This window comes from Elephantulus edwardii, unplaced genomic scaffold (assembly GCF_000299155.1).
Source record: "Elephantulus edwardii isolate Elephantulus edwardi_28Jun2011 unplaced genomic scaffold, EleEdw1.0 scaffold00145, whole genome shotgun sequence".
NCBI lineage: Eukaryota > Metazoa > Chordata > Mammalia > Macroscelidea > Macroscelididae > Elephantulus > Elephantulus edwardii.
The window spans coordinates 7,670,785-7,689,035 of NW_006399895.1; the positions used below are offsets into that span (position 1 = coordinate 7,670,785).

The following is an 18,251-nucleotide window of genomic DNA, read 5'->3' on the forward strand; positions in this document are numbered from 1 at the left end:
TCTAAACCCAACATATATATATCTGGAAGTTCTCTGTCGATGGATTGTGCCAGTTGTTTTGGAATGATCTTCAGCAGGATATTGCTTGTGTGTGATATTACTGATAGTGTTCTATAATATCCACACTCTTTCAGGTCACCTACTTTTGGAATGGGAATAAATCTCTTCCAGTCAGTTGGCCAGGTAGTTGTCTTCCAGATTTCTTGACACAATCTGTTGAGCTCATACAGGCAGCATTTGTTTGTTGAGATATGTCAGTTGGTATTCCATCATTTCCTGGGGCCTTATTTTTCGCTAATTCCTTCAGAACAGCTTGAACTTTCTCCTTCATCACCATTGCCTCTTGGAAAAGGAAATATAAAGAAGTTCTACAGATCTCTAATAATGAAAATCAAGCAAATACAGTTTAGGCCAAAATAAGTATAGTCAGATATTTTGAGGAGAAAAACAATGAGTGATAAGAAAAATTCACAAAAACTTGCTCAAACTTGTTAGTTCTCAGGAAAAGGAAATCAAGACAACATTCCTGTTACTGGCAGTTATAGTTATCCACCCTGATTGCTGTCAGGTGTTAACTGTACTTAACAACTTCATTTTAAGTGTTCTCTATCCTTTGATTTAATGTAGGATGAGCATTTAATCTAAAGTAGGGATTTGATAAAATCACTGATATATTTTGGATTGTGTTCTTTGTTTTTCCACTGACACTCCACAGGTGCATAGAAAAATCTTCCTTCTCAGAGGAAATTTCTATTTCATATTCATATTATTATAATTATATATATTATTACTCATATTTTGCTTTCATTGTCTTAATTGGCAACCTTACAGGTATTTCAAGTCCCTTCTGAGTCTAGATCTTGTGGTTGTTTTTGATGTTTCTACGTGCATTCATTATTCTGGTTGCTTGCTTTAAACTTTGTGCCATAAAATTCATAGTTAAGTTTGCATTTTTAAGTACAGGAGCTTCCAGAATCAGATAAACTTTTTATCTTTAGTATTATTTGATTTTATAAAGTTTCTTTTTTTTTGATCTGCAGAAGACCAAAATTAACTTTTTCCTGTGAATTTAGTGAAATTGATTTATAATTATTAGTATTTGAATGGTGAACACAATGTAGTAGTTTTATTGATATATTACTGCCTTTTAGATTGAATTTGTACAAAACTATATTTGATAATATAGTTCTTAACGTTTACTTTAGAACTTTATTAGGAACTGGTGTTAGGTGCCATCAAGTCTAGTACAACTCAGAGTGAGTGACCTCAAGAACAACAGATCTGAACCTTGATCTGTACCATTCTTTTTATTTATAACACACTTAATCCCATTACCACAATAATTATGTCAGTCCATCTTGTTGATGGGCTGCTTCTTTTTCTCTTACCCTCCACATTTCCATGCATGGGATCCCTTTACAAGGAATAGTCCCCCTTCATGGTATATGTACAGGTTTCAAAAGGGCCAAATTAAATGTTCTAGAATTCTCAATCTTTTTATGTTTTGCATAATTTATTATGATCCACACAGTTAAATGCCTTTCCTTAGCCAGTAAAACACAATTACATATGTTTCTGGTGTAGTTGGGGTTTTGCCATGATGCTTCTGACATTAGCAATGATACATCTTGTTCTGGGGCCTCTTGAATCCAGCTTGAAATTCTATTAATTCCCTGTAAACATACAGTTCCATACATTTTCCAACAATCTTCAGCAAAATTTTGTTTGTGATATTAATCATGTTGTTCAGTAATTTCTGCACTCTATTAGGGCATTGTTTTTCTTTTTTTGATGAGCAGAAATAGGGACCTCTTCTAGTTAGTTAGCCTAGTAACTCTTCCAGATACATTGGCAGAGCTAGTGAGCACACCCAGGCTTGCATCTCTTTGCTGAAATATCCCAATTAATATACCATCAATTCCTAGAGCCTTAATTTTTTTACTAGGAGCTCTGATGGCCTGGTCTGTGCAGTGTTGTACTACTAAACCAAGGACTTCGCCTCTTTGGGAAAAAGGTGGGCAGTCTTCTCCCATGTGATTAGCAACTGTTGTTGTTAGGAGCCTTTGAGTCAAGTACAAGTCATATTGATACTATTAACAGATCTGAACACTGTTTTTTCCTGTGCCATCCTCATTATCTCAGACACACTAGAGCCCACTGCTAGCTGCAATCACTGTGTTAGTCCATCTTGTTAAGGATCATCCTGTCTTTTGCTGACTCTCTATCTTTCCAAGTATGATAACCATCTCTAGGGAATACCATCTCCTAGCAACATGTCCAAACTCTGTGAGGTAAAGCTTTGGTCATTTTTGCTTCTAAGGAGCACTCTGGCTGTACTCTTCCCAAGCCTTATCTGTTTGTTCTTTTGACAGTTTGTGAGATAATGAGTGCTCTTCTCCAATATGAGAACTCAAAGGCATCAGTTTTCTTCTCTCATCCTTATTCATTGTCCAGCCTTAAGTTACATAACAAGTGATGGAAACGACCATGGCCTGAATCAGGACCACCTTAGTCTTCAGACTGACATCATTGCTCCACAGTCATATGGAGAAGTCCCTGACAGAGAACTTGCCTGACTGCTGGTACCAAGGGTGTTGATTTTGGATCTAAGTAAGATTAAATTGTTGATAGTTTGTCTTTTCTCCATCTTTCATGATGTTGCTTATTGGTCCAATGGTAAGATTTTTGTCTTGATGTTTAAATGCAATCCATATTGAAGTCTGTGGTCTTTAATCTTCTGCAGCAGGCATTTCAAGGCCTCCTCACATTCAACAAGCAAGGTTGTATCATCTGTATAACATAGGTTATTGTGTCATTTGTATGATGCCACATTCTTCTTCATAGAGACCAGATGCTCAGATTATTTGCTCAGCATACAGATTAAATAGGTATGGAAAAAGGATACACACTTTCCCCTGGTTTTAAACCAACCAGTGTTCCCTTTTCTGTTCAGACAACAGCTCTTCGTCTAGGTATAGGTTTCATATAAGCATCATAATATGTTCTGGGATTCTCATTCTTCTCAGTGCTAACCATTGTTTATTATGATCCACAATGACAAATGCTTTTGCATAGTCAATAAAACTCAAATAGACATTCTTCTTTTTTTCTCTGCCTTCAGCCAGGATCCATCTTACATCAGCAATAATATCACTGGTGCTACAGCCTTTCTAAAGCCAGCTTGAACTTCTAGTAGTTCTCTGTCAATGTACTCTTTTGGCCATTTTTGTATAATCTTCAGCAATATTTGCTTGAATGTAGGTCTAGCTAGAAGATCTTTTATTGGTCAGTAGTAACAGCAGCAAAGACTTGTGACTATTTTTGCTTTCAGTGACTGTTTAAGTGCTTTCAGTGCAACTTGAGTTTATTCGTTTGTTGCCACTGTTTCTTAATCATATACTTCTTTCTGAAATGCGTTCATGTTAACCAGTTCATTTTGGTACAGTGAATTATGTATCCCTCCCATCTTTTATCAATGCTTTCTGCATCATTCAAGATTTTGCCCATAGAATCCTTCAGGTTTGCAATTTAAGGCTTAAATATTTTTCTTCAATTCTTGCAGCTTGAGAAATGTTTAGCATGGTTTTGCCTTTTTATTTTCTAAGTATTTGTATGCTTTGTTATAATACTTTGTCTCAAACTGCCTTTTTCAATCTTCTGTTCAATCTTCTTGTTTTATTATTTCTGCTTTTTGCTTTCACTTCTCTACGTTGAAGAGTAAGTGTTTTTTTTAATTTCTTTATTTTTCATTTCAGTGAACATCTGCAGAGATTTTGGAATTCCATTCATTCATTGTTGCACCCCTTTCCCCGCCCCCACCCACCCCCACCCCCCGTTTCCTCCTCTCCTTCAAACGCAAAAGAAAAACTCCCTCATTGGTACGCAATCCCCCACACACATCCCCCACCCCCAAATATAATCCACTCTGCAACCCTCATTCCGTACTCTTACGATAAACATAATGCCCTAAAATATAAAATATTCTCTCCCCCAAAGACTTCAATGCCGTAAACAAAATTCATCCAGTTTTTCTTAGTCTTACCCCCATCCCGATGTCAGCCTCATTCTACAACAGTGGCACCATACAGCATTTGTCCCTCTGTGACTGAGATACCTCATTCATCATAATGTCCTCCAGGGTCACTCATTTTGAATAATATTGCATGAGTTCCTTGCTTTTCAATGCAGCATAATATTCCATTGTGCGAATATACCACAGCTTCTCTACCCACTTGTTTGTTGATGGGCATTTGGGTTGTTTCCAACTCCTTGCTATTGTAAACAAAGCCGCAATAAACATGGGTATGCATATATCTACTTGGGTGCCATTTATGGTCTGAAGAGTAAGTTTTAGAGTCTTCTGACATTCATTTTGGTTCTTTATTTCTTTCCTACCTCTCTAATGTCCGGTTGCTTTGTCATTCCACAACTTATTTGGTCTTTTTCACTCATTAGTATACAGCATATGAAATCTATTCTTGAGATGGGTTTTAAATTCAGGTAGAGTAAACTTAAGGTCATATTTTATCTCTTATGAATTTGATTTAATTTTCTTTAACTTTGGTTTTAACTTGCATTTTAGTAATTGATGGTCTGTGACAGAGTTGGCCCCTGGCCTTGTTTTAACTGCTAATATTTAGCTTCGCCAGTATGTCTTCCACTGTCTGATTTCTATGTATTCCTTCAGGTAAGATCTGTAGATAGAGTTGCTGCTGAAAGTATTTTTTTTTTAAAAAAAGATGTTTAGGATGAGTACATCATTGATTTTACAAAATTCCTTCATGTTATCTCAAGACCAACTTCATTGGACTTGATGAGTTTTTTTCTTGGAAAATAGATTGTGAGATACTTATATCTTTAATTCTCTAATGAAATTTGTTTTAGTTGCCATTGATTCATTTCCACCTCCTAGCAACCATCTGCATAACAGAATGAACACTGCTTGATCCTGTACCAATTATACAATTGTTTTCTGTGTTTTCGCCCATTGTTGCAGCCAGTGTGTCAGTTGATAATTGTCTTCTTTTTTCTCTGATGACCTTCTCCTTTACCAAGCAAATGTCTTTCTGTAAGTACTACCTCCTTCTGTTAGCACACCTGAAATAGATGAAATATTGTCTTACCATCTTCACTTCTAACAAGCTTTCTGACAACACTTATTCCAAAATAGACTTGTTTATTCTTTTGGCAGTTAATGATATATTCATTATTCTTTACCAGCATTGTAATTCAAAGGCTTAAGTTCTTTGGTCTTATCATTGTACATGGCTGAGTCAAGGGAACTTTAGTCCTCAACATGGCATCTTTGTTCTTTCACACCTTAAAGAGGTCCTGTACAGGGATTTGCCCAATGCAGAATAAATAAATGATGAGTCATGCACAGTGACTGTAGAAATTATTCATAAGAGCCATTTCAACTACATGTTCAAGAAATGTTCTCATCCATTTATATGTCACATTGACATTATCTAATTGATATTACCTACACACCAAGCTCATTGCTTGAATCTCCCATCTTTGAGAAAGTCTTATTTTAACCTCAGTCCTCTATAACTGTCCCACTTTGGTTGCCTTCCTTTTGAATCTCTTTGACGCGTCTAATAATGAATAACATATATTGATTTAATGCTTTTAAACTTAAAAGACTTTCATAAGGTACATCAAGAAAACAAAGTCCTCATTGTTGGGCCAATAGAGGAGAGAAGATTGAAGTTGTCAGCAATTTCATCTTACTTGAATTCATAACACCCTTGGTAAACACTGTTTGTTGTTATTGTTTGATGCCGTCGAGTCGTAGACGACTCATAGCGACCCAATGAATGAACAGCGTGAGCACTTTGGTAACACTAGTCAAGAAATAGACATGTTGCATGGGGGAAGTCCACTGTCAAGGACCTCTTCAAAGTTCTAAAGAACAGTGATGTTGAAGATTAAGGTGAGCCTCATTCAAGCCATGGTCTTTTAAATTGCTTGCTAAGCACCTAAAAGTTGGGCAATGACTAAAGATGATAGAAGAAGAATTATTGCCTTTGAGTTGTGATGTTGGAGAAGAGAACTGAACATTCCATGGACTGCCAAAAGAACAAACAAATGTATCTTGGAGAAAATGTAACCAGGGTGTGCCTTAGTAGTGCAGCTTTGTCTCCCATACTTTGGACATGTTGTTGGAAGCACTAGACTTTGGAAAGGACACTATGTTTGGAAAGTTGGGAGATTCAGCGAAGATTTAGGAAGACCCTAAATAAGATAGATCATAACAGTCACTAGAGCAATGGGCTCACGCATATGTGGGATGGTGAACATGGTAAGGGCAGGGCAAGGTTCAGGTCTGTTGCTCATAGGATCTCTAGGAATTTTAGTCAACTTGATGGCACCTAACAACAAGAAGATACATCTAAAGAAAATTATGTCACTTACCTGTGCTTTATTTTTTTTTCCTGTGTAAAGATTTGCTTTCTACCTAATCCAGTCTTTTTATAATAGAACATAATAAAACACTAAGCTTCATCTTTTATAACTTTTCTTTCTGAATTGTACAGTAGGGGGAAATAGTTGTGTTATTCAATTTTACTTAAAAGATTTGAACATTAAGCTATATATAGAAAGCCTCTTTGGAAAATTTGAGATGAAGCAAAATCTTATTTTCAGAGAAAAGTCATACTTGAATTGTGTCTCCTAGTGCACATACCTGCTTCGTGTATCATAGCATTATTTTTGTGGTTGTTATTACCTGTTCTGTGTATCAGGTAAATTTGCCTTGTATTTGGAACCTGAGGCTGCCTCTGCATGATCAGCACTAGAGGTCACTGAAGCTCGGCAAAGAATATATGAAATGGCTTGGGTGCTAGCTAAAACCTTCATTCAATTCAATTTATGATAGTATTTCCATGGGAAAGGAAATTCCAAAATAGGAAGGCTGTTATTAAGTGCCATTGAGTCACCTGCTACACATAGTGACCCCATGAGCAATAGCTCTTAACCCTGTCCTATTCTGGGCCAATTTCACAAACTCAAACACACCTATCCACTTTACTCCAGTCACTGTGTCAATCTATTTAATCCACGGTCCTCCTCCCTTGCTCTGTCCCTCCACCCTTCCATTCAGTCCTTCCACCCTTCCAACTGTGATGTCCTTCTCCAAGGATTGGTGCCTCCTGGCCACGTACCCAAAGTATGTGAGACAGAGCTTCAAAATTCTTGCCTCCAAGGTGAAACTTTGTTTCACCTTCTCTAAGATGGACCTGTTTGTTCTCTTGGCAGTCCATAGTATGTTCAAGACTCTTCTCTAGCACAACACAAAGGTATCAATTCTTCTCTGTCATCTTTAGTCATTGGCCAGCTCTCCAGTGCATAGCAAGTGATGCAAAGACCATGGCCTGGATCAGACACATCTTAGTCTCTAGATTGACATCATTGCTCGTCAGTACTCTGGAGAGGTTATTGATGAGTCCCCCTCCGATCCTGATTCCACTTCATAGAGTCTAGCTTCTTGAATAATTAGCATACAGATTGAATTGGTATGGAGAGAGAATACAACCCTGACACACTCCCTTCTTTCTTTTAAACCATGCAGTCTTTCTCTGCTCTATTCACACAGAAGCCTCCTGGGTCAGGTATAGGCTTCACATGAGCACAGTTAAGTGCTCTGGGATTCCTATTCTTCTCAGTGTCAGCTACAGCTTGTTATGATCCACACAGTCAAATGTCTTCATATAGTCAATAAAGTAGAAAAAAAAGCTTTCTACTGGTATTCTTTACTTCCAGCGAGGATCCATCAGCAGTGATTACCCTGGTGTCACAGCCTCTTCTAAATCCTGCTTGAACGTCTGGTAATCTTCAGCAGTATTTTGTTTGCATGTGATATTTTTATAGTTTACACATCCTGTGGATCACCTTTCTTGGGAATAGGAACAAATATGGACCTCTTTGAACCAGTTGTCCAGATAGCTGTCTTCCAAATTTCCTGGCAAAGACTGGTGAGCGCATCCAGGACTTTATTAATTGAAATTAGTTAGCTGATATCACTCGCATCTGTTCCTGAGGTGTTATTTTTTTGCCAGTGCCTTCAGTGCAGCTCCCACTTCCTTCTTTGTTACCATTGGCTACTGCTCCTGAAATTTTTTGGCGTCTGTCAGTTCTTTTCGGTACAATGATTCTGTGTATTTCTTCCATCTTCTTTTGATGCTTTCTCAATAAATTGCCCGTAGCATCATTCAGTATTGAGACTCAAAGTTTAAATTTGTTGTGTTTTTCCCCCCAGTTTTCTCTTCTTAAGAAATGTAGAGCAAGTTCTTCCCTTTTTATTCTCCTATTCCAGCTTAATGTGCATTCCATTATAATACTTTTCTTTGTCCCCTCAAGCTGCACATTGAACTTCTGTTTAGCTCTTTTACTTTGTTTTGGTTTCTCAATACTCTAGTGCAATTTTTAGAGTCTCTTATGACATCTATTTCAGGTTTTTTCTTTCTCCTTTGTCCTTGTAATGATCTTTTGCTTTCTTCATGGATGATATCATTGATATCATCCCACAACTCATCCGGTCTTCTGTCATTGGTGTTCAGTCATTCAAACCTAATTCATAAGATGATCTTGACATCATCTGTGTTATGCAGATGACACAATCTTGCTTGATAAAAGTGAGGACGACTTGAAGCACTTGTTGTGGAAGATTAAGAAATGCAGTCTTCAATATGGATTGAATCTCAGTGTCAAGAAATCAAAGATCCTTACCACTGGACCAATAGGCAACATTGTGATGGATGGAGAAGAGATTGAAACTGTCAAGAACTTCATCTTATTTGGAGCCAAAATTAATAGCTTTGGTACTAGCAGTTAGGAAATCAGGAAATGCATTGCACTGGAAAAGTCTGAAGTTAGGGACATCTCCAAATTATTGAAGAGTAATGATGTCAGTTTGAGGACTAAGATGCATCTGATTCAAGCTATGGTCTTTCCAGTCACTTGTTATACATCAGAGAGCTAGACAGTGAGTAAGGATCACAGAAGAAGAAGTGATACCTTTTAAGCTCTGGTGGTGGAAAAGAATACTGAATACCCCATAGACTGCCAAAAGAATAAACAAGTATGTTTTCAAGAAGTTGCATCTGGAGTGCTCTTTGGAGGCAAGGATGAGACGTTGCCTCACATACTTTGGGCATGTTGCTAGGAGGTGCTCTTCCTTGGAGAGGGACATGATGCTTGGAAGGGTGGAGGGTCCACGAAGGAGAAGACTCTTGACCAGGTGGATTGACACAGGGACTGCTGCAATAGACTCTAGTGTTTCAGGAAGTGTGAGAATTGCCCAGGATAGAACAAGGTTCAGATCTGTTTTTCATAGGTTTGTTATAAGTTGTATTCCACTCAACGGCACCTACCTACAGCAACAGCATACCTAATGATAGGGACCTCTGGTGGCCCTAGTGGAAGAAACTATGCTTCAATTCTGAAGGCATGCCATACAAAAGTAGTAGCTACTCAGTGGGACAAAGATGGCCACTCTCCTCCTGTGCAGTTTACTGCCTCTGAAAACCCACTGGAGGCTCAACTGTGGGTTGATTCTGCTTTGACAACACCTAACATACCTACTGTTGGATTTGTTAGTCAAACAGAATAAGATCATATTGTATGGTTTAAAAACCAAGAAAAATATGCATCAGAATTGCATCCTTTCACCATTCATATGCTTGTCTGTCTGCTGAGCAAATAATAGAAGAAACCAGATTACATGAAGAAAAATATGGCATCAGAATTGGAGGAAGACTAATCAACAACCTGCAGTATACAGATGTTACAATCTTGCTGAGAGTGAAAAGGACTTGAATCAGTTACTGAATAACTTCAAAGAGTGCAGTCTTCAATCTGGACTTTATCTCAGTATTAAGAAAACACAATCCTCACAACTGGACCAATAAGTAGCAGCATGATAAATGAAAAAAAAAGAATGAAGTTGTTAATGGTTTCATCTTACTTGGATTCTCTTTTAACACTCATAGGGGCAGCAGGCAAGAAATCATACAATGAGTTTCATTAGACAGATGTTCTAATAACTACTTTAAAGTGCTAAAGAATAAAGATGTCACTTTAACACTAAAGTGTTTTGGACCCAAGTCATGTTTTTTTAAATAGTCAGATGCTTTAGAAACCTACTCATAGGTGACCCTCCAACAGACTTCAGAGGATATAAGTCACATTGTAGGAGATTGGTTATCTTTCTCCCAAGGAGCAGCTGGTTGATTTTTAATTGTGTGCCTTCGGGTTGACAATGCAACTCCTCACCAGAGCTATTTTAGCTGCTTTTATGTGCGTGTGAAATTTGAGCATTTACTAAAGAAGATGAACTAAGAATTAATGCCTTTGAGTTTTGGTGTTGGTGATGTATATTGAATATACCGTAGACTTCCCAAAGAATAAACAATCTATGTTGAAAGTAGTGTACCCAGAGAGCTTCTTAGGAGCAAAGATAATGAGACTTTATCTCGTATACTTTGGGCATCAAGAGGAATTAGTTACTGGGAAAGGACATTGTGCTTGGGAAAGTAGAAGTTCAGCAAAAGAGAGACAAACCATCACTGAGATACACTGATAAAGTGACTACGATAATGAGTATAAGCATAGCTGAGATTGTGAGGATATTTCAAGATCAGGAAGGATTTTGTTCCTTTGTGTACATAGGGTTACTGTGTCTTGGAGCCAGCTCAGCAACCTGGAAATTAATTTGTTTTACCTCCCGGAGGAACTGCCAAATGATTTCACACTGGTAAATTTTTGTCAATAAAGTATTGATGGTGTAGTCTTTGTTGGTATAGTTTCTAAGATGTTGTGCTGCTCTATCTGGCAGTTCTAATTTCTTCCATGGGAGAAAGATGGACAATTTCCCATGTGATTTATAGTTCCCCAAAATTTGTTGGAAGGTCAGTTATGAATGAGGTCTGGCTCAAAAGCAATGACTTCGAAGTGCTTTGTTTTTTAAAAGGTACTAAGTTTGTCGTTTTTCTCTATCTTTGCTAGCCTATCACTTATTTTTTAAAAGGTGAATAAATAGAAATATCTGGATTGTGGGATTTGAGGTTATTTTGCTTTCCATTTTAATGTTTTTAAAAATCTTTTAACATTCATAGAATTAGCTGCTGTTACTATTATAAGGTGTACTGGCATAAGGAGCCCTGGAGGCTCCATAGCTGAATGCTCAACTCCTAATGGAAATATCAGCAGTTTGAATCCACCAGTGCTCGTCTGTGAGAAAAGACTTGACAGTCTGCTTTTGTACAGCCTGGGAAACTCGATGAGATAATTCTCCTCTTACCCATAAGATTACTGTAAGTTGGAATTGAGTAGATGGCATACAACCATAATTTGGATTATACAGAGGAAAAGGAAATAAAAAATTGTTTCATGTTCTCACTTCAGTACACTGAAGTAAAAAGTAAACACATTAATTTTAGTAAACACAAGAATAACATAAAAATGTTTATGATGCACTGTTGACTGAATAATAAACTGTAAAAAGGACACACAAACACACACATATACATATAGGCTCACACACATACACATGCTTATTTTTGTATAAGGGGAATTTATGAGTTTGATTTATTTCCCTGGTAAATTTATCATTTGGGAGCTGCATTACAGTGTAGTCTCTCTCCTGCCTCACAGTTCCCCTGGTTAAAATCTGGTCTTTGTTACTCACAGTGGTCTTACGCACAGCAGTGATGATGAGGATGGTGCAGGACCAGGAAGTGTTTTGTTATCTTTTCCAGAAGGTCACAGGGAGGGCCCAGAGTACCTGATATCCCTGGCACCTTTACGACAAGAATTATCGGTATTCAGATATATTTTTTTTCTATTTTTAGGAACAATTGTTTTGAATCAACTATATAAGAAATATGAGTCACTCTGAATTTAGATTTAGAGATTCCAAATACATGAAGAAAGAATACTGATGTTTTTGAAACTGTATAATAATTCTCTTTCAGTATAGGAATGAGTGAATAAATTGGATATGTTTATTTGATAAAATACTCTTCAAACTTTAAACAAATTTTGTCTAAGCATATCAGCATAGATGGATTCCAAAACCAAAATTGAGTTAAAACATTGTAGAATATGTAAATATGCTGTGGCATTTATAGAGTATTTTAAAATTCCAAAGAACAATTTATTTTGGTTATAGATACTTAAATATTTAATACAGGTATTTAGATACCAAGGAGCCCTGGTAATAAGCCCTGGTAAAGTAGCTCATCTGCCAATCAAAAGGTTCATAGTTCAAATTATGGTTTAAAAGAGCACAGCATTTGCAATGCGTTCTGTTAAGCAGACTATTTAGTAAAAGGCAGAAGTCAACAATTTCCCACATGTTTGTTCTGCTCTACCACTTCCATGTTTTCCAGCATCACTTGTTCCTTCTTTGTTCCATTTCCCCACTCCTCTGTGTCACTTGGGTTCTGTGGTTTGCTGGAAGATCTCACAGAAACTCAAACATGTCAGAGAAATTATTCACAGGACTGTGGGTGGTACAGGCTGGTGTTGCAGAGACAGGTGAGTGATAGGCCAGGATCCTGTAGATTGTCAGTTGCAGCACAGCTGGATGTTGTGTCCCAGGAGAGAGAAGGATTTAGCATGAAGCTTCCATGACCTTTTATAGGCCTTTAGAAGGATAGGGCTTGTATCCCACACTAACCCTATCTCCTTAATTCAATAAATACTTCACCACAAAATAGAAAGTTAATCAATGACTAAGAAAGCCATTTCAAACAATAAACCTTAACAACCCCAACCACTCTGGCTGTTTTGTTATGAAAAGCCCACAGTGTATGGTGGGTGAGGCATGGAGTTTGAAAATAGATGATGATGAGAAATGGTTGAATTCTGGATATACTACCTTTTAACAAAAGCTCTTTGTCAATCAGTTAAAGATGCTTTTATCTCAGGGGAAATTGGATGTTAGTGAGAAAAGAACAGTAAACACACATTCGCTTCCAGTGATAAACTGTGCAAGTGACCTCAAAAGATTTAAAACCTCAGAAGATCTTCTACGGGATCATGGGAAAGTGGTTTTAATTTTCCCCTTACCTGTTATTTTTGTTGTTGTTAGATACTGTTGAACTGAGTACGACTCATAGTGACCCATTGTACAGCAGACCTGAATCCTGTCCTTCTGACACACTTGAGCCCATTATTACAGTCACTGTGTCAATGTGTGTCATTGGGATCATCTTCTTTCTGACCCTCTACCTTTCCAAGCATGATGTCCCTTTCTAAGGAATAACCTAGCCTCTCAGTTACTTTTCTTGTTGGTTTTTTTTTTAACCCTTTTGAACTTTGCAGTTGTTTAAACATGAAATTTGAAGTCTAAGTGTAGGTGTGATATCTTGAGATTAATGATTAACTCAAGTTAATGTGTTAACTTAGATGAAAATTAAACACTGATTTTTTGTTACTTACTTGTATAGGTATAGGTGTAGAAAAGTAATAAATGACCACCTTTTGCTTACATTTCTTTCTCCATCGAGACTTTTTAAGAAACTAACTTAGCTTGTGACACCTTTTAAAAATTGTAAACTATTCTGAACATGTTTAATTTCATTGATTTTAATTTTCAGGTATGTGGTAACAAAATTCAAATGGCTTTGAGTTTTATTCTGGGGTACTTACATTACATGTTCACAGTTCACTTATATTTTAGAAGTTCAGTTGGTATATGATTGGTATGTAATGACTTTGTTTTGTACTGTTTCTAAGTATGATGATAAATAATTACTCAAACACTATTAAAAATGTAATTATTCAAACCATCTCTTAAAGTGATATTGTGACCAGTAGGTGAATTATACTAGTGAAGTCAGAAGATATTTTATCATACTTTAAAATCTAATTTAGTACAGAAAGTGGGGCAGTAGGTTCTTTAGTATCTTATGAAAGATGCCGTTGTAGGACATAATGCTTAATCTTAATTAAAAATTTTACTTTTATATATACTTATATGTGTGTGTGTATGTGTATATATGAAGAAGAGATAAGACTCTTTCAGATATATCTCAATAAAATGTGTCATTCATATTAATTTTCTTTTTTTATTCCCTTTTAGCAAAACTGTACAATCTAAAGTGGACTGCATTTTGGTAAGTAAACCAGTTTTAAAGTTCTTTTGTAACACAACTTAATACCACATAAAATGCATTCTTTTGAGGTAAATATTGTTTAAAATACAACCAATTTAATGCATTGGTTATAAACTCTGTCCAAACACTTTCCTATAAGCCATCAATAATGAAATCACAATCTTGAGGTACTGTAATGTTTTTGAAATTTCCTAGCCTTTACAGAAATGATCTCTTAAGCATTTAATGATAGTAGAACTTATTTTTATGTGCTAATGATGCTATGAGGGAGCTCTGGTGACTACTGGCAAGAAGCTGTGCTGCAATCCCAAAGGCACATAGTTCGAGGCCACAGGCTATTCCATGGGGAGAAGAATGGACAGTCTCCCCATAGGATTCCAAGACATTAAATCTTTGCAGGAGCAGTCTGCCTCATCTTTTTTCTAAGGAGCAGCTGGTATGTGTGAACTACCAGTCTTTATATTAGCAGCAGTCCTCATAGCTATTAGGTACACAAATAAATAACAGTAGGTGGAAGAATTAATGTCATCAGTTCTAAGAGTCTTGGTGACATAGTGGTTCAAGCACTTGGCACCTATCCAGAATGTTTACAGTTCGAATCCACCAGCCCCTCTGAAAGAGAACAATGTGATCCGATAAAGATTGTAGCCTAGGAAATCCTGTCAATGTATTAAAGACTAACACCTTTGCATTTATCACATTTGCACCTTTACACATATGCAATTATTTAAAAAAATTGCTATAAACTTTCTGTCTGCCACTTCTAGACTTATGAAGAATACAAAATTTTAAACACACACATAACATATTCTTTGACCACAATAATTTTATTTATTTTTTTTTTGTCAGAACATATTTAAGAGTATTGTGGTGTTCTGTGAAAGCAGTGATTGGAAATGGAATGTCCATCCCACCCTCTCAACACTCAGAGCAATTTTTCTCTCTCTCAACAATCAAGAGTCTCATTCTCTATATGTAGTTTGATACTTATTATTTGATTACTGTGTATCATATTCTGAGTACCAGAGGACAGTGGTAAAAAAGACTGACTTAGCTCTTAACTAAGACCACTTAATATCATTTGCAGCACCTGAGATAACTTTAGAGGATTACTTATTCTTTTTTCTAAGAAGACAGAGGTAGAATTGTGGTGTAAATTAAAAACACGATATTTATAAAGAAATAAGAATCCCAGTTTTTTTCTTTTGCAATTATTTTTATTTCATATTGATTTACAAGCAAAATTTGTATACATTGTTTCATTTATCCACATTGTGTTTCATGCATTCTTTCAAAAGTTAGTAAGTGTTTAGGGTAAGGTAGTAGTATTGTGGGGGTTGATGTGTTGTGCATGTGTGTAGTTAACATAGTTTTTGAGTACATTATTTGCCACTACACTTAGACTTTTGAAATATGGGAATGAACAAGATAGAAAAATCTGTGTTCTTATGAAACATAAATATTAGTAAAATAGGTACCTGGTCAACTGACTTGAATAAATTATGTACACATTCCAAAGGAAGGCAATCAAACAAAAGAAGGAAATCATCAAGCAATATGATTAATATCACATGCTAGCAAAATTTTCCCTAAGGTTATCCCAGAATGATAGCTTTACATTGATAGGGAACTCAGAGTTTAAGCTAGATTCCAGAAAAGAATATAGACTGAATATTATTGCTGCTAGTAGATGACTGTTGACTGAAAGTGTAGGATACCAGAAGGATGTTTATATGTTTTTTATTACTTATCTAAAAACATTCAACTATGTGGATCATAAGAAATTATCAACAACTTTTTAAGAATAGAATTTCCAGAACACTTAATTTTGTTCATGTAGAACTATAAATTAATCAAGAGATAGTTATTTTAACAGAACGGGGGGTACTTAAATGAAAACATATCTAGCAGTATTGTATCCTTTCTTCTTACTTGTAAGTTAAATATTCCATGAACTTGGACTATATGAGGAAGAAACTGGCATTAATATTGGAGTAATACATTAACAACCTGCTGAATGTAATTGATACAACCTTGCTTCCTCAAAATATAGATGATTCAAATGATTTATTGATAAATACCAATATTAACAGCCTTCACTGTAAGTTACTCTTGAACACAGAACAAAAAGTTTTCCAACTGAACCTGTAAACAAAATTATGATAAATGGAGAATAATTTCTTTCAACTTTAATTAGCAGTCTGTACCCACAGATGGCAGCAGTCAAGAAATCAGGCAGTGTATTACTTGGAGTAAATCACTGCAAAAGTCTGCTTTAAAGTTTTAAAAAAGTAGAGATGTCACTTTAGGGCTGACACAAACCATGGTCTTTTTAGTCATTTCTTAAGCATGTGAAATCTGGAAAATTAAGAAGAAAGACAAAAGGATAATGGATTTAAACTGTGGTATTGGCAAAGGATGTTGAATATATTGTGTATTATAACTAATGCCATCTTACAAGAGCTGCAACCAAAATACACTTTGGAAGTATGAGTGACAAAACTTCAGCTAGCTTACTTTGGACATGTCCTGAGGAAAGATCAGTCAGTAGAAAAAGACTGTTTAGGTAGAGTAGACATTCAGCAGAAACCGAAGAAGTCCTGAATGACAAGTATTGACCCAGTAGCTACACATTGGGCACAAATATACCAACATTCATGACTGTCACACATATTCAGGCAATATTTTATTCACCAGGTCACTATGTGGTGGGATGAGCTAGACAGCAACGAACAACAGCAGTGTATTGCTTATTATAGTAATAAGTACTTTTATAAACAATCCTCATAAAACTTTAAAATAAGTAAGTAATGGTAGATGAAGTCACTGTGGATTGGCTAGTCAGGAAAACCCTTTTTGAAGAAATAACATTTGACAGTGACTTGAATAATAAACCAACCATATGTGATGATCTGTTGGTAACATAATAGGCATAGGGAATGATTAGTGAAAATATTAGGAGACAAATTAATTTGAGCTATCTGAAGACTGCAAAGAGCTTGTAGTCTGGAACTTGGGGAAGGAAGGAAAGACTAGTGTGAGAAAATTTCCAGCAAGGATCAGTTTATGTGAGATATGTGTAGTCATTAATTTCCTTTTACATAATGAAAGTCACAGGGCAAGAAAATGATACTTTATATTTTAAAAACTTCTGTCTGCTGTTGAAAGAATGGATTGTAAGAGGAAAAGAATGGAAAAAGAAGCAACAGGCTGTTAGAGTAGTTCAAAAGACAATTCAAGACTCCTGCTCAAATGATAGCAGTAGGAGGTAGAAGTCAGTGTGTATTTTTAAAATAAAACTAATAGGCCTTGAAACAATAAGGAGTCAAGAATAACTCCTAGGGTTTGGCTTAAGTAATTAACTATTTGGGACTGCCAAGAGCTGAAATACTGCAGGAGGAACAGCTTTGAGGAAGAAAAGATTTTCTGATGTTAAGATCATGGAGATTTTAGACTTCAAGTAAGGTTTCAGGTTGGCACCAAGATGGGGATATGAAATTTAATGGAATAGATGCAGATTTGTTTCTTATGCAGAATTAAAAGTATGAAACTGAGTTTTGTTGTTTTGGTTGTTGTTAGGTCCTATTTAGTCCATTCTAACACATTGTCACCCTCTATAAAATGTATTTGAACTCTCCCCTGTCCTGCACTTATCTTCACATTCTCCACTGATATCCAGGCTCTTTAGCACTTTGGAGAAGTCCTTGACAGCAGATTTTCCCAGTGCATCAAGTCTTGATTTCTTGATTTCTGCTACCAAGAGTTCTGATTATAGATCCAAGTAAAAGGAAAGCCTTGACAGCTTCATTCTTCTATCCATGTGTCACGATGCTGCCTACTGGTCCAGTGGTGAGGAATTTTGTTTTCTTGATATTGAAGTGTAATCTACAGTAAAGGCTATAGTCAGAACTTTATTCAGTAAGTGCTTCAAATCTTCATTCTTTCAGCCCCCAAGATTGTGTCATCTGCATAACACAGGTTGTTAATGAATCTTCCTCCAGTCTTGATCTTCTTCCTGTATCGGTTTAACTACTTAAATTATTTGCATAGTATATAGATTGAGTAGGTAGAGTGAAAAGATAGAACTCTGACACACACTTTTCATGATTTAATTTTTTTTAATATTTT

The 18,251-nt window shown here is 36.2% G+C and overlaps 1 protein-coding gene across 1 annotated transcript in view; it reads left to right on the top strand.

The window, feature by feature from the left end:
- Positions 1-18,251, top strand: part of RFX7 (regulatory factor X, 7) — a 148,302-nt gene that overhangs the window by 50,737 nt on the left and 79,314 nt on the right. The window contains exon 2 of the mRNA XM_006894513.1: positions 14,090-14,123. Coding sequence (XP_006894575.1) covers positions 14,090-14,123 — 34 coding nt within the window. The remainder of the gene's footprint in view (positions 1-14,089; positions 14,124-18,251) is intronic.